The sequence below is a fragment of the Linepithema humile genome, chromosome 8 (genome assembly GCF_040581485.1).
Source record: "Linepithema humile isolate Giens D197 chromosome 8, Lhum_UNIL_v1.0, whole genome shotgun sequence".
NCBI classification, from domain to species: Eukaryota; Metazoa; Arthropoda; class Insecta; order Hymenoptera; family Formicidae; genus Linepithema; species Linepithema humile.
Genome location: NC_090135.1, coordinates 2,910,682 through 2,933,645, shown reverse-complemented (window position 1 = coordinate 2,933,645; position 22,964 = coordinate 2,910,682). Strand labels below are relative to the sequence as shown.

General features: G+C 43.0%; 2 protein-coding genes across 2 annotated transcripts; both read left to right on the top strand.

Annotated features, from left to right (window-relative positions):
- The first annotated feature begins 3,064 nt into the window (after nt 1-3,064).
- LOC137001683 (uncharacterized) lies at nt 3,065-3,886 on the top strand. Its single transcript, XM_067360787.1, has one exon. The coding sequence runs from the start codon at nt 3,065-3,067 to the stop codon at nt 3,884-3,886; it is 822 nt and encodes a 273-aa protein (XP_067216888.1).
- Nucleotides 3,887-6,372: 2,486 nt separating this feature from the next.
- On the top strand, nt 6,373-7,011 carry LOC137001682 (uncharacterized). The gene has a single exon (XM_067360786.1). The coding sequence runs from the start codon at nt 6,373-6,375 to the stop codon at nt 7,009-7,011; it is 639 nt and encodes a 212-aa protein (XP_067216887.1).
- The last annotated feature ends 15,953 nt before the right edge of the window (nt 7,012-22,964 follow it).

Here is a 22,964-nt window from a genome sequence, read left to right as displayed (position 1 = left end):
TTCTAAATTTTTTTGTTGAAATTGTGGATGGGATAACATTAGTACTCTATCAACCATGCCAATAATAACGCCTTTTTTATGTGTTAAAGGGTGGTGTGAATGGAAATTTAAATATTTTCCTGAGTATGTAGATTTGTGAAAAATGTCAAAAATAATATTAGAGTTGTCATTAATAATTAAAACGTTGAGAAAATTAATCTGATTTTTATTATTAACTTCCAGTGTGAATTGTAATCTTGGATGTATAGAATTGAAGATGGAAAAAGTTTCATTTATAAGGTCGTTAGGGACTGCAATAAGGATGTCGTCAACATATCTGTAATAAAAAGACGGAGTGCATGGTAAACGTTCTATGGCTGAACACTCTAAGTCTTGCAGAATAATATCCGCTATGATGGGGGATAATGGAGAGCCCATTGGTGTACCAAAAACTTGTTTGTACATTTTATTATTGAACTTAAAAAACGTGGAATTTAGAATGAGAGAGATACCCATAACCAGTTCATTAAGTGGTATGGAAGTATGACCCTTTATCTGATCCCACCGTTTTTCTATGCTATCGGCTGTATTTTCAATTGGTACATTGGTGAACAAAGATACAACATCTAGTGAAGCAATGCAAGTATCAGGATTGATATGTTTTCCATTATTTAGTTTTTTTAAATTATTGTACAATAATTCATGTATGTATTTGGCTAGATTATAAATAGGGCTGTTAATAGAAGAGACTATTAGTCTCAGTGGAAAACCAGTTTTGTGTATTTTTGGTAGACCATAAGCTCTCGATAAAATCCCGTCAGTTTTTAATAAATAAAAGTATGTGTGCTTATCGATATAGCGCCTTCCCTTCCATCTTAAAAGTAGAGTCCGCACGTTTTCGGTTAATTTTCTGGTTGGGTCCCTCTCAACAATATGATAAGTTTCTGTATCTGAGAGAATGTATTCCATTTTTTTAATATAATCATTTTTGTTTAACGCAACCGTGACATTTCCTTTATCAACTCTTGTGAAAATAACATCCGGATTATCATTAACGAATTTTTTTGTTATTTTGAGCCACGACCCAATCAGAAAATCGATGTTATTACCGGAGATCACAAAATTATCGACAATCGAAGTAGCTCTATTCCTTACAGAACACTGAGTTTCTTTATCGTATCTTTCAATATTCCTTTCTATGTTTTTAATAAATTTGAATGAGATCTGTTTTTTGTTAGTTACAGGTAAATTGAATCTATCGCCCAATTGCAAAAGCAGAGATACATATCATTTGGAATCGTAAAATTAGAGATGTTCAGAAACCAATTATTGTGTATTATTTCAAAATCATCTGTAAATTTAAACTTATCAGGTGTGATGTTAATGGTAATATTTTCGTTGTTATTGTTATCCGTTTTTTCCAAAGACCAAACATCACCGATACGATCATCTGTTTTACTCTTGTGAAAGGAATAATTAATCGATTTTATCCTAGATTTCCTTTCACTGTTCTGCAACAAGCCAATCGACTTTTTGATCATGATCCCTAATTTTCTGGTGTAACAATCTTGACACACGACTTTCCTGACTAGTGAAAAATTCACAAGTTAAATTCATCGGTAACAAATCAGAAATACGTTTAAAATTATTGTAAATATCGATTCTTAAGTGTTGCAAAAAGAGATAACCGTCGTTTAATTCCAAGCGTATAATTCTATTAGTCACATCTTTGTTTATATTTGTCAACCTTTTGAATGAGTTCACTTGGTATAGATGTAAATGTTTTGTAAGTGACCATTTAAGATGCGGAGGTGTGACATTATAACGGATACATTTTTTCAAAAACAGAATGCGAGATCGTACTTTCACCATCAAGTCAAATAACTTCATACAATTCTTTAATAAACCGCATAAACATCTGCCGAAGTATAGATGAACAAATTTTAAAAAGGATAACGTACGCATTATTAGGCTAGCGTGTAATTAAAACTACAAAAAATATCAAGTTATTGCTCTTCCTTAATTAAATTAAAAATCGTTTTAAAATAAAGCCAAACAGAGCTAGAGCTGGATCGATTTGCTCAAAAATTCTTTTTTATTATTGTGGCGGCTCACCGCCACACCGATGCACTGACGCGGTATAATACGCCGCGGCGCCGCTACGTGCCGCAGGCCGTCTACGAGTTATGAGCTTGCGGAGACACCGCCAGGTTGCGCAGACGGTGAAGAGCTTTCTCGCGATCAAGCTTCGATCGAAGGGATATAAAAGAGCTGCTCCGCAGATCTTTCCTCACTCACTCGCTTCAAGGCGAGCTCTCTCGAGGGCCCTTGAACTGAGTCGTACTCTGCCTCGGCAGAATCTAACCAGAGACACATAGTCTCGCAGTTTTTCACACGCTGCCTCGCAAGGCGCGTAGAAAGAAAACAGAGTCCCAGCATCGGCCGCACATTTCAACCAAGCGGCCCGCGGATACTCCACTTTTGCCGTCACCTCCTCAGTCTCTAGCTTGGAAATTGATTCCACTAGAGTTCTGCGTCCGGTTGACTCGACCACCAAGGGACACTCTTACACAAGGCGACATCCGAATTCGGAGACCTCTCTCTCCTCGGTACACGGAGCAATCCGTAATACCGAGAGCCGAGACGGTTGCAGTTACCAGCGCACCAGAGACTCGTTCCGTGGCAGTACAGACTTCGCCGCTCAGAGCCTGCTCAGAGAGCAGTTGTCAGACGGAAGACCATTTCCCGAACGGAGTTCCACCGACGCCGGGAAAGGGGCTGCAACGAGCTAACTCAATTGAACCGTCCTTTTTAGGACCCGTTCAAAACACTAAGACGCGGCCGGTAATTTCTTACCGCGCCCGTCAATTTTTCTTTTAACTCTCGGCCTTACACATTTGCCGAGAAAGCGCCTCTGGCGCAATCAATTAAATCAAACAAAACTTGTACATATACTCTATTTCTCTGACGAGGAAAATAAATTATATTTTTCTAAGAAATTGGTTTCATACTTTCAACCAAGTCGAACACAATCCATTGGGCTATACGCCTATAAACTGGTGACCCCGACGACTGGTTAAAGCAAATGAGCCAATCAGAGAAGGCCGGCGATATGCCAGGCGCCGACGCAGCACAAATCGGCAGAGTATCGGTGCGAGTACCACCTTTTTGGCCGGAGGAACCAGAATTATGGTTCGCCCAATTAGAGAGCCAGTTCCTGCTGAGCGCCGTCACGTCGGATTCAACCAAATACGCATACGCAATCTCGCAAATCGAGACGAAATACATCAAGAAAATCAAAGACGTGATAACAAATCCTCCGACATGCGGGAAATACGAAGCTGTAAAAAGGGCACTCATCCAAAGGCTGAGCGACTCGCAGGAACACCGCATTCGCCAATTACTGGAGCGAGAGGAACTAGGCGACCGAAAGCCGTCGCAGTTCCTGCGCCATCTAAGGACGCTCGCGGGCAACGCCGTGCCCGATCAACTCCTGCGCACGCTATGGCTGGGGCGTTTACCGGCCCAGATGCAGATTATTTTAGCAACTCGAGCTGACGATCTTCTCGAGGACGTGGCGGAACAGGCCGACCGCGTTTACGAAGTTACATGCCGAACAGTCGCAGTATTGGACAAGCCTAAGGAGACGAAATCGAAACCTACCGGCTCGCTTGAGGACCAGATACAGGCATTGGTTAAGCAGGTCGCGGCACTCAACACGCGATTGGGCCGGCAGGAGCACCACAGACAGCAGCGCCACAGATTGCGCAGCCGCAGCCGGACTAAATCAAATTCGGAAGAAGACAGCGAGTTTTGTTTTTTCCACCGGCGATTCGGCAGCAAGGCTAGAAAGTGTACAGAGCCATGTACATACAAGGAGAAGAAGAAGGACAAAACGGAAAACTAGACGGTCCGGAATCAATGGCGGCAGACGGCCCGGACCCGAAACCTTGCCGCCTTGTAATAACCGAGCGACAAACGAAAGTTCGGTACCTCATCGACACGGGATCAGACATAAGTGTCTACCCGCGCTCGATGGTACGCGGACGGATGTCCGGAGCAACGCAGGCCCTGTTTGCAGCCAATGGAACTGTCATTCACACTTACGGGTGGATCGCGCTTCAGCTCAACATCGGATTGAGGCGCGCCTTCCAATGGAAATTCATCGTAGCGGACGTCACACAGCCAATCATCGGCTCCGATTTCCTCGGGCACTTCCATCTCCTGCCGGATGTAAGGAGAGGCAAACTTTTGGACGTTACGACGGGATTGGCCACAAACAGCCTGCAGAGCAGAACCGGACAAACATTAATTAAGACGTTACTGCAGGAAACAGCTTTTCACGCCTTATTGGCTGAATTTCCACAGCTCACTAGACCAACCGGAAAGACGGAATCCGCGCCGCACTCAACGATGCATTACATCGAGACAACACCGGGACCACCGGAAGCATGCAGGCCGAGGAGACTGGCGCCGGAAAAACTAAAAGAAGCGAAGCAGCAATTCGATCTTTTACTGCAAGAAAGAGTAATCGCGCCGTCCAAGAGCGCATGGACCTCACCATTACATATGGCACCGAAGAAAGGTGGCACGTGGCGACCATGCGGCGATTACAGGAAGCTCAACAACCGAACGGTGCCGGACAGATACCCGATTCCGCATATCGAGGACTTTACACAGGCTCTTCACGGGAAAACAATTTTCTCTACACTGGATCTGGTTAAAGCTTACAACCAGATTCCAGTAAACGCTGAAGACGTGCCAAAAACGGCAATCACCACACCGTTCGGCCTGTTCGAATTTCTCAAAATGCCTTTCGGCTTGAGAAACGCAGCGCAAACGTTCCAGAGATTCATCAACGAGGTGATACACGGACTCGATTTCTGCTACGCCTACATTGATGATATCTTGGTAGCATCTCACAACGTAGACGAACATAAAACGCACTTAACAGTTTTGTTCCAGAGACTCAGCAAGTACGGAATACAACTAAACCCAGCAAAATGCGTGTTCGGAAGAGAAACCGTAGCATTTTTGGGCTACCAAGTCTCAGCAGAAGGAACGCAACCGCTACCGGAAAAAGTCGAGGCCATTCGGAAATTCCCGAAACCGATCACCGTCAAGCAGCTGCGGCAGTTTCTCGGAACCTTAAATTTCTACAGGAGATTCATTCCGAGAGCAGCCATAGACCAAGCAATTTTGAATGACGCGCTAAAAGGGAACAAACCAGGGAAAACACCAATTGAATGAAGCGCAGAACGAGAAGCAGCGTTTGAAACGTGCAGAGAAAGCCTTGCACGGGCAACGCTCTTGGCACATCCGGACCCGAAAGCAGAACTCTCCTTAACAACCGACGCCTCAGATTTCGCAATCGGAGCAGTAATCCACCAGCATGGAAAACTCGGACAGCAACCGGTGGCGTTCCTCAGCAAAAAGCTGACCACCGCGCAGCAGAAGTACAGCCCGTACGACCGAGAGCTCTTGGCGATATACGCAGCAATCAAGCATTTCCGGCACTGGTTAGAAGGAAGGGAGTTCATCATTTACACGGATCACAAACCGCTCGTGTATGCATTTCGAAAAGATCCTTTGCAGAGCTCACCGCGGCAGACACGGCACTTGGAGCTGATCGGGCAGTATTCAACCGACATCAGGCACGTGGCGGGAAAGGATAACATCGTAGCAGACACACTATCGAGGACACAGGCTGTCCAGCAAGCAGTAAATTTTGCAGAGCTCGCAAAATCACAAAAAGACGACACCGAAATACAAGCATTACTCCAAGGGAATACGAAGTTGCAGCTTAAGGAAACCGTAATTCCCGGCACGGATATCAAGCTGATTTGTGATACATCGACGGGCATCCCACGACCATACGTCACGCAACAGTTCCGAAAGCAAATCTTTAAGCATTTGCACGGACTTGCGCACACAGGGATAAAAACCACCGTCAAACTAATCACGCAGCGCTTCATGTGGACCGGAATAAAAAAGGATTGCCGCAGATGGGCGCAGGCTTGCGTTCCCTGCCAGAAATCAAAGGTCCACCGGCACACCGTTTCACCAACAGGAAATTACTTGGGGCCTACCAGCAGGTTCCAGCATATACATATGGACATCGTCGGACCTTTACCTCCATCTCGAGGGAAGAAATACTGCCTCACAATCATTGACAGGTTCACACGATGGCCAGAGGCATACCCGATGTCCGACATCACCGCAGAAACGATGGCTCGCCTCTTATTCGAAAACTGGATTGCGCGTTTCGGAGCGCCGGCACGAATCACCACGGACCAGGGACGGCAGTTTGAGTCGGAACTATTTAAGCAGTTGGCCAGACTGACCGGATCGCAACACATCTGAACTACCGCTTATCACCCGGCAGCCAATGGCATGGTAGAGAGACTACACCGGCAACTCAAAGCGGCTATCAAAAACCACGAAACGGAAGCATGGACGCAAATTTTTCCAGTCATTTTACTAGGCATCCGCGCCGCAGTAAAAGAGGACATCGGAGCCACACCAGCAGAATTAGTTTTCGGAGAGACCATTTGGATTCCCGGACAATTTTTGGACCAAACCAGTAACGAGCAGCCAACGGACGAGTTTGTCCGTCATTTACAAGAAAAAATGAACAAACTCCGTCCACACTTACGACGCCATGGCCACCGCAGCACTTTCGTACACAAGGACCTGGCCACATCGGAAAAAGTTTTCGTCAGACACGATTGCCCGACCAGAGCGTTACAGCAACCATACGACGGACCATTTAACGTTTTAAGCAGAAACGACAAAGTCTACAGGCTATTGGTCAACGGCAAGCCAATCAACGTCTCGATTGACCGATTGAAACCGGCTTACACGTTGGACGACGATGAGCAGCCAATCGAACCAACACCAGCCGACCAATCAAATGCCCTCCGCAACCAACAAGACGAGGAGCGGCAGAACTTCAAAACCAACCGTGCGTTTCCAGGCTTAAAAACTGCCAAGGGGGTCCTGTGGCGGCTCACCGCCACACCGCTGCACTGACGCGGTATAATACGCCGCGGCGCCGCTACGTGCCGCAGGCCGTCTACGAGTTATGAGCTTGCGGAGACACCGCCAGGTTGCGCAGGCGGTGAAGAGCTTTCTCGCGATCAAGCTTCGATCGAAGGGATATAAAAGAGCTGCTCCGCAGATCTTTCCTCACTCACTCGCTTCAAGGCGAGCTCTCTCCAGGGCCCTTGAACTAAGTCGTACTCTGCCTCGGCAGAATCTAACCAGAGACACATAGTCTCGCAGTTTTTCACACGCTGCCTCGCAAGGCGCGTAGAAAGAAAACAGAGTCCCAGCATCGGCCGCACATTTCAACCAAGCGGCCCGCGGATACTCCACTTTTGCCGTCACCTCCTCAGTCTCTAGCTTGGAAATTGATTCCACTAGAGTTCTGCGTCCGGTTGACTCGACCACCAAGGGACACTCTTACACAAGGCGACATCCGAATTCGGAGATCTCTCTCTCCTCGGTACACGGAGCAATCCGTAATACCGAGAGCCGAGACGGTTGCAGTTACCAGCGCACCAGAGACTCGTTCCGTGGCAGTACAGACTTCGCCGCTCAGAGCCTGCTCAGAGAGCAGTTGTCAGACGGAAGACCATTTCCCGAACGGAGTTCCACCGACGCCGGGAAAGGGGCTGCAACGAGCTAACTCAATTGAACCGTCCTTTTTAGGACCCGTTCAAAACACTAAGACGCGGCCGGTAATTTCTTACCGCGCCCGTCAATTTTTCTTTTAACTCTCGGCCTTACACATTTGCCGAGAAAGCGCCTCTGGCGCAATCAATTAAATCAAACAAAACTTGTACATATACTCTATTTCTCTGACGAGGAAAATAAATTATATTTTTCTAAGAAATTGGTTTCATACTTTCAACCAAGTCGAACATAATCCATTGGGCTATACGCCTATAATTATTATATACAGATGTTTCGGTATCTCTCTCATTCTAAATTCCACGTTTTTTAAGTTCAATAATAAAATGTACAAACAAGTTTTTGGTACACCAATGGGCTTTCCATTATCCCCCATCATAGCGGATATTATTCTGCAAGACTTAGAGTGTTCAGCCATAGAACGTTTACCATGCACTCCGTCTTTTTATTACAGATATGTTGACGACATCCTTATTGCAGTCCCTAACGACCTTATAAATGAAACTTTTTCCATCTTCAATTCTATACATCCAAGATTACAATTCACACTGGAAGTTAATAATAAAAATCAGATTAATTTTCTCAACGTTTTAATTATTAATGACAACTCTAATATTATTTTTGACATTTTTCACAAATCTACATACTCAGGAAAATATTTAAATTTCCATTCACACCACCCTTTAACACATAAAAAAGGCGTTATTATTGGCATGGTTGATAGAGTACTAATGTTATCCCATCCACAATTTCAACAAAAAAATTTAGAAGACATAATAACTATTTTATTAAACAATAGTTATCCTTTAGATTTTATTTTCTTAACCATTAAAAATAGAATAAAATTTCATATACACAAGATTTTTAACAAAAATGACAATAATAACGCAAATACGAACAATAATAACAAAAGAAAGATTTTTACGGTACCATATGTAAAAAATTTATCGGAACAATTTGTTCAAATCTCAAAAAGTAACGATTGTATGTTGGCCTTTTCTTGCAACAATAAATTGAACAAATTTATAAAAACCGGAAAAGACTCTCTAGATAGGATGAACCAGTGTGAAATTGTCTATAAGATTTCTTGTCGAGACTGTGACGCTACGTACGTAGGACAGACAAAAAGACAATTACGGACTAGAATAAAAGAACACAGAACGGATATCAATAAAAAAACAGGCTCTCCCTCAATAATTTCGTGCCACAGAATGGATTTTAATCATGACTTTAAATGGGACGAAATTGATATATTAGACAGAGAACCTTGTTACAGCAAAAGATTAACTTCCGAAATGCTACATATAAAAAGACAGAATACAGGACTGAACAAACAGGAGGACACAGAATCATTACCGGATACATATCTTCCAATACTCAAAAAATTCCCCACCCTATAATCTTCGTCTATAACCTATCCCCTCTTTCCTTTCCATCCTACATCCTTACCAGTCGAGTCCCACTCACAGCCGTGGACACATGTCACATTTCTTTTACATAATCGTTGACGAACCGTTCAAGGTATAGACATTAAAAATTAATTTTTCATGTTTTAACTTATTTTTATAATGTCTTTCATTTTGTTTTGTTTTTTCTATTTTTGCAAATTAGACGGTCTGTTGGCTTTACACGTATATGATTTTACTTTGTACTACACGTTTTATCAGAGGTATTTATACACAGAATTTTTCAATAATTTGTTTGAACCGTGATAATATCCCTAATTGGATTATTGTTTTTTCACTTTAACAAGATGCGTTTTCTTAGTCAAAATTTTACCAACGCTTCTCTAATTATGTTTTAAGTTTTTTAATTGTATTACACTGAAGATGGCCACGTACCTTGGCCGAAACGTCTGTATATAATAATAAAAAAGAATTTTTGAGCAAATCGATCCAGCTCTAGCTCTGTTTGGCTTTATTTTAAAACGATATTTAATTAATTTGTTAATTGTAATTTTAAATTTAAATTATAATTAACAAATTAATTAAATGTATATAAATTAATTGTATACATTATTATATAAATATGTATATACATATATACATAATTATATAAATTAAGAAAATAAAAGAGATAAGTACGAAATAATAACAAAAAATAAAAATAGAGGATATTCGTGCCTAAATCGCTGGTTATTAATCGCTAATTTTTACAATCTTCTCGTTTGATACATGAGTGTGTTAACAATCTTTGTATAGAAAATAAAAATTAAAACAATATTTAGACGTTTCGATCAGTAATTTGATCATCTTCAGTAACGCAGGAAATTCGCAAAATAAAACCGTTTAATTGTCATACTATAAGATTGCTATTAAAAAGTATGTTAAAGGTCTATATTGTGGAATGAAATTGAGTTGTCGAGACTAAAAAAAACCAACATTTATTCCACAATGTGGACCTATTACATACTTTTAATTAATTTGTTAATTATAATTTAAATTTAAAATTACAATTAACAAATTAATTAAATTATAAATTATAAAAAAATTATAATTTTTTAAATAATTTTTAATATAAAAGGAAAAGGGCCCCATCCCCGCCCTTTTCTGTGAGGCACAACCAATTTTTTGCCCCTCCATACTTTATACCTGAAAAAGAAAAATTAATTAGGGGTGAGAACGGCCCCACCCCGCCGTTCTCTGTGAAGCACATCCAAATTTGATACTGCTTCTCCAAGGTACCAAAAAAATACAAAATTTACCATAAATATTCTGTATCTTCTATGAAATTTTCTTGCTATTCTAATGGCAGCTGCAGATCTTCGTTCTGTGCCATTTCCTCTAGGATCTTGTCGTCGTCTACGTTGTCCTCGGTTTCGTCGGCGTCATCTTCATCCATGTATTGGGTGTCCTCGATATTGTTGTCCTTCCTGGAAAAAATAAAATTTTTTATATTTTCTATAAAAATTCTAAAACTTTCTCAAAAAATTAATATATATTACAGAACTTCTTGAGCTATCGCTGGTTGATAGTGCGAAAATTATTAATGTTTTCCATGTAGAAATTTCAATTCATCTACAGAAACATATTAAGTGCACACTGATCTCGGATTTGAGATACTAAAGTGTACGAAAATTGCGTACATCTATCTCATTATCGAGAATCTGAATGTACGAATTAAAAAGAGGAAGGAAGTTATTTGAAGGAAGGAAGAACGAGAAAAAAAATATCAGGGCGCGAGTGGCTAGAGAACAGTCGCCCGAAAAGCGGAAGACCCGGGTTCAATTCCCGGCTTAGTCATTCGCTTAGTCATATCGTGCCCTAATATTTTTTCTCTCATTCTTCCTTCCTTCAAAAAACTTCCTCTTTTTAATTCGTACATTCAGATTTTCGATAATGAGATAAATGTATTTCGTATTTTATAGTAGATTTCTTATTCTATAATTTTCTAAAAAATATTAAAAAATCTGAATTTTTATACTTTTTTTAGAATTCTTCATAAATTTAAATTATAAAAAATTTCTAAAATTTAAAAGATTTATAAGAAAATATGACATTTTTTTACCAGAGCTGATTGTGAGTGTTCTCCATTTCGTCGGTCTCCTCAGTTTCCTCCGTGTGCTGGGTCTCTTCCATTTCGTTGCCGTCTTCGGTTTTCTCCGGGATGTCCTCGAATCCTGTAGTTTCCTGTAGATCATAGATCTGTTCTTTTTAGCTGAACTGGCTGCACTAGTTCAGAGTTTATCTTTTTCCCTCCACATTGGAAGATGAAAGATAAATTCTGAACTAGTACAACTAGTAAAAAAAAAGAGCACAGACCTCATCTTCGTTGTCCATTCGCCGGCGTTGATTTGGTAAGAATTCCTCTTCATTTTCTTGTCGTCGTTTTTTATTATAACGCCATTTTCTGGTTTTAAGGCTTTTTAGAGCCTTTTCCAGGGCTTCATGAAATTTAACGTTGTTGGGGTTGGGAAAATGTTTATTTGAGTTCATGGCATCTGGAAAAATCGACGAGAAACACCTTAGTTATCGTCATGTATTCAATGACTACGTTTACATGTCACTCTTAATCAAATTTAATGACATTCTAATAAACGAGAAAATATTAAAAGTTCAGAAATAGGATTGAAAATTATTCAGAAGAATTAAATAGAATTCGGCATCATCGTAAATGAATTCTTCTCAATAATTTTCAATCCTATTTCTGAACTTTCAATACTTTCTCGTTTACTGGGATCCGTTGTTCCAAGGCTAATCAATGACAACCGTTCCATTTTTTAGAAGAATGGCTGTGATTAACCAACCTCAGAACTACAAATGTTACTAAACCCGATTAAGTTTGACGTGTAAACGTAATCAATGTAGAATATAAACACTAACAGTATTTTTTACGAACCTTGACATGCTTGTGCAAAGCGACTGTCTCGCAGTTTACATCCCCCTGGTCCAGTTCTTCCATTTAAGGTGAGGTGTGATGAAACCTCCTCATCTTCTGGAAATACACTGCGAAAATATTCTGCAGCGCAATCAACTGGATTGGCCTTCCAACCGTCCAAAGTAAATAAAGTACCCCACCTAATACAAAATTTTTGTAGCAAACTGAATTACTGTAAATATACAGGGTGTCCCGCCAAAAGTGGCCACTCCTTTTATTTTTTAAATTAAAAGAGATAGACCATAACAAATATATATCAAATTAAATGGTTCAAACTGAACTCTATTGTGAGCATAATAGTTGCTTACCAAAACTATTCGTGTTAACGAACGGAGAGGTATGCATAATTTTTTTATAATAATGTAGATATTTTAATGTAAAAAAAGTTGTAGCGCTGTTTGAAAAAAATACAACAATGTATAATTTAATATAAATATTTTACATATTATACGAGTTTTATCGGCTTGAAATATCACAGGCGACGTCTACCTTTTCACTTTTGGCCCTGCGATATGACCAACTTCAATAACTAATTAATAATTAACAGCGCTACAATTTCAATTGACATACGTCAATCTCTAACGCACGAGTCAGAAGTTAGCCATATCGTAAGGCCGAAAGTGAAAAGGTAGACGTCGCGTCGCCCGCAATACTTCAAGCCGATAAAACTCGTATAATATGTAAAATATTTATATTAAATTATACATCGTTGTATTTTTTTCAAACAGCGCTACAACTTTTCTTACATCAAAATATCTACATTATTATAAAAAAATTATGCATATCTCTCCGTTTGTTAACACAAATAGCTTTAATAGCTTTTGTAAGCAACTATTATATTCACAATAAGGTTCAGTTTGAATTATTTAATTTGATATATATTTGTTATGATCTATCTCTTTTAATTTACAATAAAAGATAAAAGGGGATGGCTACTTTTGGTGGGACATCTTGTATATTTAGAAAAAATTCTTACCAAATCATTGTAAATTTCTTCGTCAACTTCTTCGAAGGCCAAGAAATCGTCCACGGTTCTAAACAAAATCCCCTGTGGCTTTGCTGGTCTCCTCACTGCAGACTCTCGTAATAACCGTTTAATAGTTCTTCCATTTTCACTGCAGGAAAAAAATAAAATTATGGGATTAAAAATTCATTTATAGTACAATAAGTTGCTTGCTATTCTGCTGGTCCACGTCCACGACCTGGCCGGATGGTATCGGCCAGGTTTCCGCCAGAACGACCGCCATCAAGATGTCTTCCTCCATTTTTCCATCCTCTCCGCTGGGTGCCACGCCTGCCGCGGCTGAGTCTTCCGGTGAGGGTGGCCGAAACCTCGATCACGATGTACCTGTGATCGGACCCCGAATCCAGGTCTTCGTCCACCCTCCATACCGTTATCCTGTGCGCGGCCGACGGGAAAGCCCACGTGAGGTCCACAATCGACTCCCCCCGGGTACGCACGCAAGTGCTCCTCGAGCCTGTGTTTAGAAGACACAGGCTGAGCGCCGCCGTCCAGTCCGCCATCTCCCTCCCTCTCCTGTTAGTTCGCAAGGAACCTTACAACGCCGACCAAGCGTTGAAGTTCCCCGCGACTATAACGGGCCGGGAAAGGCATCGACGGATGCAGTCCCCCAGCCCCGACAGAAAGGTCTCAAAAAAGGGAGCGCGCCAACTCGGCGGGGCGTAGCACCCAATGAGGATGAACTCTTCCCATTCCACGGCCGCGAACCCCATTCCAGCCCTAAACGGGAAACATGTAGAGGAGTTCGCAGTTGGTCTTCAGTAAACCGCAACCCTCTGGCCCAAGGGGTCTGCGGGCACTGTGGGCACTCGAAACTTGATACGGTTCCGAGGCCACCCCCAAATTAAAATTACCCTCCGCCATGGTCTGTAGAAAGAGGTCCTACGCCATGACGGAGTAGTTTAGATTAGCCTGGAGAATCTGAAAGGCCGAGAATTTTACGCCATCTTGGTATCCTCCGGACTTTTTGTCGTCTTGTCCCTGGCGACGAACCTCACTCCGTCACCAGGGCGAAGAAAGTTCCCCCTGGGTCTCTGCTCCCTAGGAGGGGAAAGCTCCTCCGCTACCATTGCCTGGTCGGCAGGCATTATTGCGGGCGTGGAGGCCAAGGCCGCGCCCGCGGTAGTACTCTTCCTGCCTGCGGATTCCCTCAACCTAGGGGCCTTACAGGCAAAGCCGCCTACTTGGTGCGTGTGCGGGAGCCCCTTCTTCTTGCATATAGAGTAGCTCGCCGGGGCCGCGCATTCCTGCGCCCTATGCCCGGGCAGGCTGCATCTATAGCATGCCTCGCTCCTGTTCGTTGAGTTCGGGCACTTTCCCCGGATGTGTCCCTCTTCCAAGCATCTATAACATTGGAGGGGCCTGGCCTCGAGAAGCGAGGCCCTCGTCTTTATCCACCCGACTTGGATGCGGCCCACCTCTGCGACCTTAATCGCCACGGAGAGGGGCATTGCACCCAGGCCGAGTTCAGCCCGTTGGGAGAGAGCCGGATCGGTCCCACCCTGACCGATAAGGGGAGGCATCCCCTCACCTCGGCTACTGCGTCCGCAACCTCTTTCGGCTCAACCGAGTGGTCGAGGTCGCGGATTCTTATTTTCCCTTTCTTCACGGGTCTGGTCACCCTAATCCTCTCTTGGCTCTCGAGGACCCTGTTGAGGGCGATAAATAGGGCATCCGCCTTCGTGTTGCCCTCGGGGCCCGGGACTTTTAGAACCAGGGCGTCTGTAATGGCCCTCTTGGCCCTCAGGCCCTCTATTCCAAGGTCCTTGAGGGAGACCTTCTCCCTTGCCTCCTTCAGGATCCGGGAGTACTTCTTCGGCGGACAGATGATAGTCACCGCCGCCGTATTTGGAGGCTTCCGGGTCTTCTTGATGGGAGGCGAGGGTTTTCCAGGGTTCCTTCCCCCTCCTTTTCCTTCTTCTGCTGGGCGGTGCCCTCCGCCCTGCCGTCCTTCTTTTCTTTCCTCCCAACCACCAATACCCAGGATTCCTGGGTGGTAGGAGGGACATGGGCACGATGCGGTTAAGGGGGAGAGGACGTCCTTACCCCCTTTAGTGGTGGGTTTTGGAGGAGGGACAAGTGGCGCTTCTCCGCCGGTCCGGCTTGGTCCCGGAGATTTCTTTGAAAGAATGGCGTAGGAAGAAGAAACGGCCCTGGCCTTTTCCCTTTTATGGGCGTAATGCCTTAAGGATGTGTTCGACTTGGTTAAAGATTTCTGAGAACCAATTTGTTAGAAAATATATTTTATTTTCAACGTCAGAAAAGTGAGTATGTACAGGTTGTGTGCTGTATTGTGTTTGAATACTTTATTGCGCCAGAGGCGCTTTCTCGGTAAGAGTGTAAGACCGAAAAGTTTTAAAAGAAAAATTGACGAGCGCGGTAAGAAATTACCGGCCGCGTCTTGGTATATTGAATTGGTATATGATATTGCGGGTACTAAAAAAGACGGTTCGATAGAATTGGCTCGTTGCAGCCCCTTTCCCGGTGTTGGAGGAACTCCGTTTGGAAAGTGGTCTTCCGTCTGGCAGCTACTCTCTGAGCACGCCGTAGGCGGCGAGGTCTGGATAGCCACGGATCGAGTCTCCGGTGTGCCTAAAGATGCAACCGTCTCGGTTCTCGGTGCAACAGAATGTTCTGTGAACCAAGGAGAGAAAGGTCTCCGAATTCGTATGTCGCCAGCAACGAGAGTATCCCTTGGTGGCCGAGTCAACCGGACGCAGAACTCTAGGGGAATTAATTTCCATGCTAGAGTCTGAGGAGGTGACGACGGTGCTGGTGAGTCGGCGGGCCGCTTAGTTGAAATGTGCGGCTGAAGCCGGAACTCTGTTTTTCTTTTACGTGCCTTTCGAGGCGTGAGAAAAACTGCGAGGTAATTAGCCTCTGGTTACGCTCTGTTATTGCAGAGTAAGACTCAAGTCAAGGGCCCTGGTAGAGAGCTTGCCTTGAAGCGAGTGAGTGAGGAAAAGCTTGCGACGAAGCTTTTTTATACCGCTTCGATCGATCCTCGATCGCGAGAAAGCTTTACACCGCCTGCGCAATCTGGTGGTGTATCTACAGGCTCGTAACTCGGCAGAAGCCCTGTGGCGCGTAGCGGCGCCGCGGCGTACTATGCCGCTTCAGTGCAGCGGTGTGACGGTGAGCCGCCACACTCTTCCTCCTTTTTTCTTTCTTTTCTTTAGGAGGGGGGCTCCTTCCTCGCCGTCGGTCCGGCGGGGGCACACCCCATTTTTACCGGGATCGCTGAAATCAGTTTCTCTAGCAATCCTGGCAGCCTTCTCAATATCTCCTCTCTTCCCTCTCCCCGTCGTGGGGGGGATGGTGGTAGGGGAGGGAAACGCATTCTTTATCTCTTTTGGAGACCCCGCTAGTCGGAGGTCTCCAAGCGAAGGCTGTCCCCCCTACATCTCCATCCAGCTCTACCTGGTTAGGGGCGGTTTGTGGAGAGGATCCCCTCTTGGCCGCCCTTGTTGCCAGCCTCCCCATCGACTTCAGTGCCGGGGAGAGGTAGGGCCGGCCCGGAGAGGGAGGGTTCTCTCCCTCCTTAATTTCTCCATTTCCTCCCGGAGCTTCGCGTTCTCCCTTTTGAAGTTGTCCACCTCTGTAAGGAGACGCTTGCTCCGGTCCTCCCCCGTATCTTCGCCCGCGCAGTAGGCGCGCAGGCGTAGCGCTAGGGAGCAGGCCCTTAGCCTCTCCGTGGCCTTCTACAGCGTCTTTTGCGCGCTACCCCGGATTCCCCCCGACTTCTGGTAACAAAACCGGATTCTGTTGATCTCCTTGTTACTTATTTCAAGGAGAGACTCGGTTGGTTCCAACTTGTAATCTTCCAACAGTTCTTTTTCGTTGGATTCAGCGGTTCGCATCCTTTTCGTTTTGGTGTCCAGGCTGACGTGCTTTGCCTGGAGCCCCCGAAGAATCTCTTCTCCTCCCTCTGCCTGGCTATTGGGGCCCTTTCCGGCCTCTTCTCCGCCGTGAATTGGCGTATGGTCCGGGTTTATCGCCTTACGGCCTCTCCTCTCTCTCCTTGAGGAGGAGGAACGGACGGATTCGTCAGAGCCATCGCTTGAGACGGTCTCGATCTCTCCCTGAGGGGGCGTACCGGGTCAATCTCACGGTCTGGAGTGGCCGTCACCTTTCTCCGGACCAGTGCTGCAAGATCGAGCATCCTGCAACAGAGCAACATGAGGGGAACGGCCCCCACCATGCGGGCACTACACAAGCAAAAACCGCACGTCACGCGTCCGTGTGCGCACGCGTCTGCGTAGCATGCTATATTTTGTGTCACTTCCCTAGCCTGCGAAAAATGCTACGTACGAAATATGCTAAGAAGCCAAGCGTTTTTAATCGAGTAAGGCGAATCGCTTGAATAATAAAGATTACGTTTTCTAGACTTGCATCTTGCAACTTTTTTTTTTCTTTTTTCCCGCATTTCTTTCTAACGCACAATCTAATGCACAATCGAGTAAATAATTAAATAATTTTTTTTTCTAAACAGTATTATTTTATATTCATTAAAAATATTCGCATAAGTTAAATTAATAACTGTTGAAAAAGATATTAATTTGCTATGACTTGTCAATAAAAAATTAAAATATAATTTTACAATTTTTCAACAAAATGCAAGTTTAACATATGCCAAGATTATTAATAAATGTAAAATAATACTTTTTTGTGGAAAACATTATTTAATAATTTGATTGATTACTGTTAGAAACTCATGTGCAAAAAAAGTTGCAAGAAGCAATTTCCAAACACAATATCTTCAATATTTTAGCTACTCACGTTACCCGTTTAGCCACGCTTGCTACTTGACATTTACCGCTTTAAACTGAAAAAAAAGATATATTAATAATTTTTTACTAGTTAATAGTGGCCTTCCACGCCATCCATGAGGTGCCACTAATAGCGCGCTAGATTTTTTTAAAGTGGATCTTCGCCTGTAGCCCTATTATACCACATATTATTGCAAAATACCACAAAAAATATATTACTATATAAATATTATGTATGTATATTACAATATAAAAACTATATGTATAATATAAACATATACATATATATTAGTATTAGTATATATATATTAGTATCATATTTACGTATGAATAATAGATGTGTATGGTACGCACGCGCGCACGCGCACGCACATATCTATTACTTATACTTGTGGTCTGAGATATATAATGTCAGACATGATGTTTAAATGTCTAAAATATTATGTCTGTAACAGACATGATTTCCTAAAAATTTAAAAGTGTGGTCTGATATACATGATACCAGACATGATGTTGAAATGTTTAAAATATCATGTCTGCAACAGACATGATTTTCTAAACATTTAAATGTGTGATCTGATATACATGATACCAGACATGATGTTCAAATGTTTAAAATATCATGTCTGCAACAGACATGATTTCTTAAACATTTAAAAGTGTGGTCTGATATACATGATACCAGACATGATGTTTAAATGTTTAAAATATCATGTCTGCAACATACATGATTTCCTAAACATTTAAAAGTGTGGTCTGATATACATGATACCAGACATGATGTTGAAATGTTTAAAATATTATGTCTGCAACAGACATGATTTCCTAAACATTTAAATGTGTGGTCTGATATACATGATACCAGACATGATGTTCAAATGTATAAGATATCATGCCTGATATCACAGGCATGATATTCCATACATCTGAAAGTGAATAAAGCAAATATTAGCAATTAGCAATGCAATAATAAATTTTATTCTAAACATTATTATTGCATATCATTAGACGAGGAGGGACCAGCAATTTCATTAATATCTGCAGCATATAGTGTTAGACAACTTTTATTTTTTTTAGGACATGCAGAATACAATTTGTCCGCGGACATTAGAGACAAATGCTTTTCTTTAATTTCTATGTCTACAGCTGTTTCCCCTCTCGCTTTCAATGCTGACTTAAGCACGCATGTAGCATTGACACTGACAGATGAAAGTGGATTTCGTTTTTTCGTTTTTATATCTGGCAGCAAGGAAAAGATTCTTTCTGAATCGGCATTAGAACTTGGTAGCGATCTTATAGCATTCAAAAGACACATTAAATTTGGATATTGATGAGTGTGTTGAAAAATTTGTTTCCACATGTCATCAAAATTCAACATTGATAGAACATCTTTTTCTGCTTCTGTAAAGCTTTGATGTAAAGCAAACCATTCTTTTCTTAAACCGTTTTCGTTAAACCCGCCAATAGTCTGAGCGACAAAAGAAACATCATTAAGTGAAGTTTCTCTATTAATATTACGTAAAGCTGTGTCCGGTTCAAAAATTTTTAATTTTGATAAAAATTTGTCATTTATTGGTAATCTTTTACAAATTTCTTGGGCAGCAGTTATGTAAAATTGCAAACAGTTCTCTCGAACTATTGCAACTACGTTTGCGTGTCCCTCTGTTATCAACTCGTCAAGATATTTTTCACATTCATCTCTTAAATATACTTCGTTAAAAGATTTTTGATCTTTTTTGGAAAATTCAAAATTATTACTTATATTTTGTAAAAGTTCTGACTTTAAGAAATGTTTACAAATAATTGTTAAGAACTGAAATAATTTCGGCTGCAATAACTGTATTCTTGTTTCTAGAGCTTGGAAAAATGCATTAAAAGCATTAAAAAAATGTAAAATATGTTTTAAAAATAATAAATATGCTTTTATATCAAGTTTTTGCATTATAGATAATAAATTTTGTCCAGACTTTGTTCTTTCACTCATTACCATTTTTTTTTAAAAATGCTCGACAATATCTTAATACTCTAGAAGTCTTTCAATACATGAATGCCGAGAAAGCCATCGTGTGTCGGACAACTTTAAAATTTTTCGGTTTGCTTTCTGAAAACATTCACAAAATCCTTCAAAAATAGCAGATCGTTTTGGACTACTGTTAATATAACTTGCTATTTTTTTTACGAATTCCTCGCAATAGTCTGGGATCTTACCACATGCAGTATGTGCAACAAGTGCAGCGGAATGACATGGGCATAAAAATGTTAACAAATTTTTACATTTTTTTTCAAGTTTTGTTTTAAATGATGAATATTTGCCCATCATGACGAACGCATTGTCGCATGACAAGGCAACAATAGTTAAAAATGGAATTTGCAGTCTATACATTTCTCGTTTGAAAGCATCAAATAATTTTTCCGCACTGCTATTCCTTGCATTAATATCTATTAATTTGACTAATTGCGAGCGAATGTCGAATGTTGCAAGATCAACATACCGAACATGCAACGTCATCCATTTTTGATTAGAAATGTCTGACGTTTCATCAATAAAAATAGTAAATTTTGTATTTTGAATAATATCGACTACACGATCCGTTTCAACCGAACATAACACGTTCAAAATAATTTTTTGACATTTAGTCCGACTCATTTTCATGTTTTGCAATACGTCAAAATCTTTTCCTATTTGTTGGAAAAAAGTGAGAATGTCTGTCGCAGTTTGACGCGAAATGTTTTTCTCAGCGATGAAAGCAGCGTATCGAATTTCTGCAGCTTTCTTTCGCTTATCGAACAACAAAATTGATTCGTCCGGCATATTGACATCTTCGTCTGTATTTTTCGTTTCCATATTAACATTTTTAGTAATTGTTAAATGTGCTATTGATTGTGCATGACGAGAAATGCATGACATTTTAGCAATTAGATATATTTCACAAAACGAACAAAAACATAATGTTTTATCGTGTGATACTTCGCGTAACCATGGTTGAAAGTACTTTATTTCTAACCATTGTGGTTGAAATTTTAATGTCTTAGAAATATTTTTTTCTACAGTAATATAATTATTATTTAATAACAAAGATGTGTCTTTTTTAATATTACTTTTGTGATACGTAGAATTTGCATGTCTAGAAATGCTCGTGTTGCAAGAAATATTTTTGGACATACGCTTGGTTTCTTAGCATTTTTCGTACGTAGCATTTTTCGCGGGCTGGGGAATTGACACAAAATACAGCATGCTACGCAGACGCGTGCGCACACGGACGCGTGACGTGCGGTTCTCGTTTGTGTAGTGCCCGCATGGTGGGGGCCGTTCCCCTCATGTTGCTCTGTTGCAGGATGCTCGATCTTGCAGCACTGCTCCGGACTTTTCTCGGCTTCGATCCTGAGGCGACTTCCTCGACCGATGGCGCGTGTTCCGCACTCTCGCTCGAGACCTCCGTGGCCTCTCCCGCTAGCGTTCTCAGCTTGTTGAGCGGGGTTCGGAACACCGCCTCCTCCGCTCCACTCTCACCAGAGGACGAGAAAGTCTCCTTCCCCTTCCTTTTTACGCTTGAAGAGGAGGAGTCCCTGCTGCTGCCTGTGGCCATGACGCTGCCCAAGTGCTGCAGACGCACTACCGCCTTGCCGACAAGCGGGCCAATGGCTCTCGGCTTCTCGCTCAACGCCTTCTCGATTCTTTTTTGAATTGCCTTGTTTTCTTTGTTAAGTTCGTCTGTGTTTATTTTTGTATTTGTATTTGTTCTTTCCATGTTTTTCCCACGTTAGTGGTAGGTAGAAAGGTCCGCTCCGGCAAAGCCTCCTTGCCGAGATAAGGCGACTAAAATACTATAAAGTGGCGCCAGGTACCCCATAGGAATCGTTTGCGACCGCACATTTTTTGAGTTCCTGCGGCCATTCAGTTCTCGGCATGATGCCTTCCACCTTGGCTTGGGACTTTCCCGCGTTGTTGGTTTGGACCCTGACACACAAAACGGCGCGCACACCTCACGGGCCCCCAAAAAGAAACTGGCCCGCTCGGTGCACGCTACCAACTGGCGACCCGCCCTGCCACCCACCTGCAGAAGGTCCGACATGCAGCGGATCAAGAGCGACAGCGTACGCCGAAAGTGCGCCCCCGTGTAGAATGCGGATTCCCCCGGGAGACGCATCCTACCGCAGCCGCCGCCCCCTTACCACCATATGCCGTCCCGGGCCCCCTAGACTCGGGGGCGGACCACAGGTCCCCCCACAGGCGGGCGTAAATGAAGTGAATGTGTGTGTGTATGTGTATGAAAGATGAATGTATGCGTGTGTGTATGCAGGGCGGGAAAAACATCTTACGCATCTAAGTGATGTGCGGGGGTCCCCCGCCGAATGCATACATGGTCCCCGACTTCCGAGTATCTTCACATCGGTGAAGGTGTCCAGGAATGTGCATGTGTGTGTGTGTGTGTGTGAGCGCGAGCACGGGGGGAGCCGATCCCCGGCCGAGTGCGCGAGGTCCAAAACCAACCAAGGGGGAAAGCAGCGCACCTCCCCCTCCTCCTACTCTTGGGTTTATTATTGGAGTTTTTCTTCTCCTAGGTCGGCTGCCGACTATCGAGTCCGACCAACCCGGATCTTTTTATTGTCACCTTCGCGGCCCGTGTTTTTAGCACGGGCCCCCGGCCCCAAGCTTGGAGTAACGGTGTAAGTCACCACGCCCCCCTTGTGCAATGGGGGGCCAATTGTTATGCCGGAGCACCGGCGTGCTAACAAGACTGACTAGAACCCGGGTTTGATTCGGAGTTTTCCATCTCCATAGGCTTTTAGCGAGGCTTTCCCCTTCGGCCGGCTGCCTCACAGGGCTAACGAACCCGACTGGCCCGAGTTTTTTATTGAGGTTTTCTTTCCTCTAACGAGTCTCCCCCAGATTAGTGCCTGGAAGGATACCCGGGTTTTTCTTCAAGGTTTTCTTTCCTCTATTCTGGTGGAGTGTTTCAACCACTCTTAACAGGCCAGACCGCCGGGTTCTTGTCGGAGTTTTCTTTTTCTTAGGTGTGCTCTTAGACCCTCCGCCTCACCCCAATCCATTCTGGGACCAAAGTCCCGATCCGGAAAGGGAGATCATTGGTTCGGGGAGCCCTGGCACCACGACAAGGTGG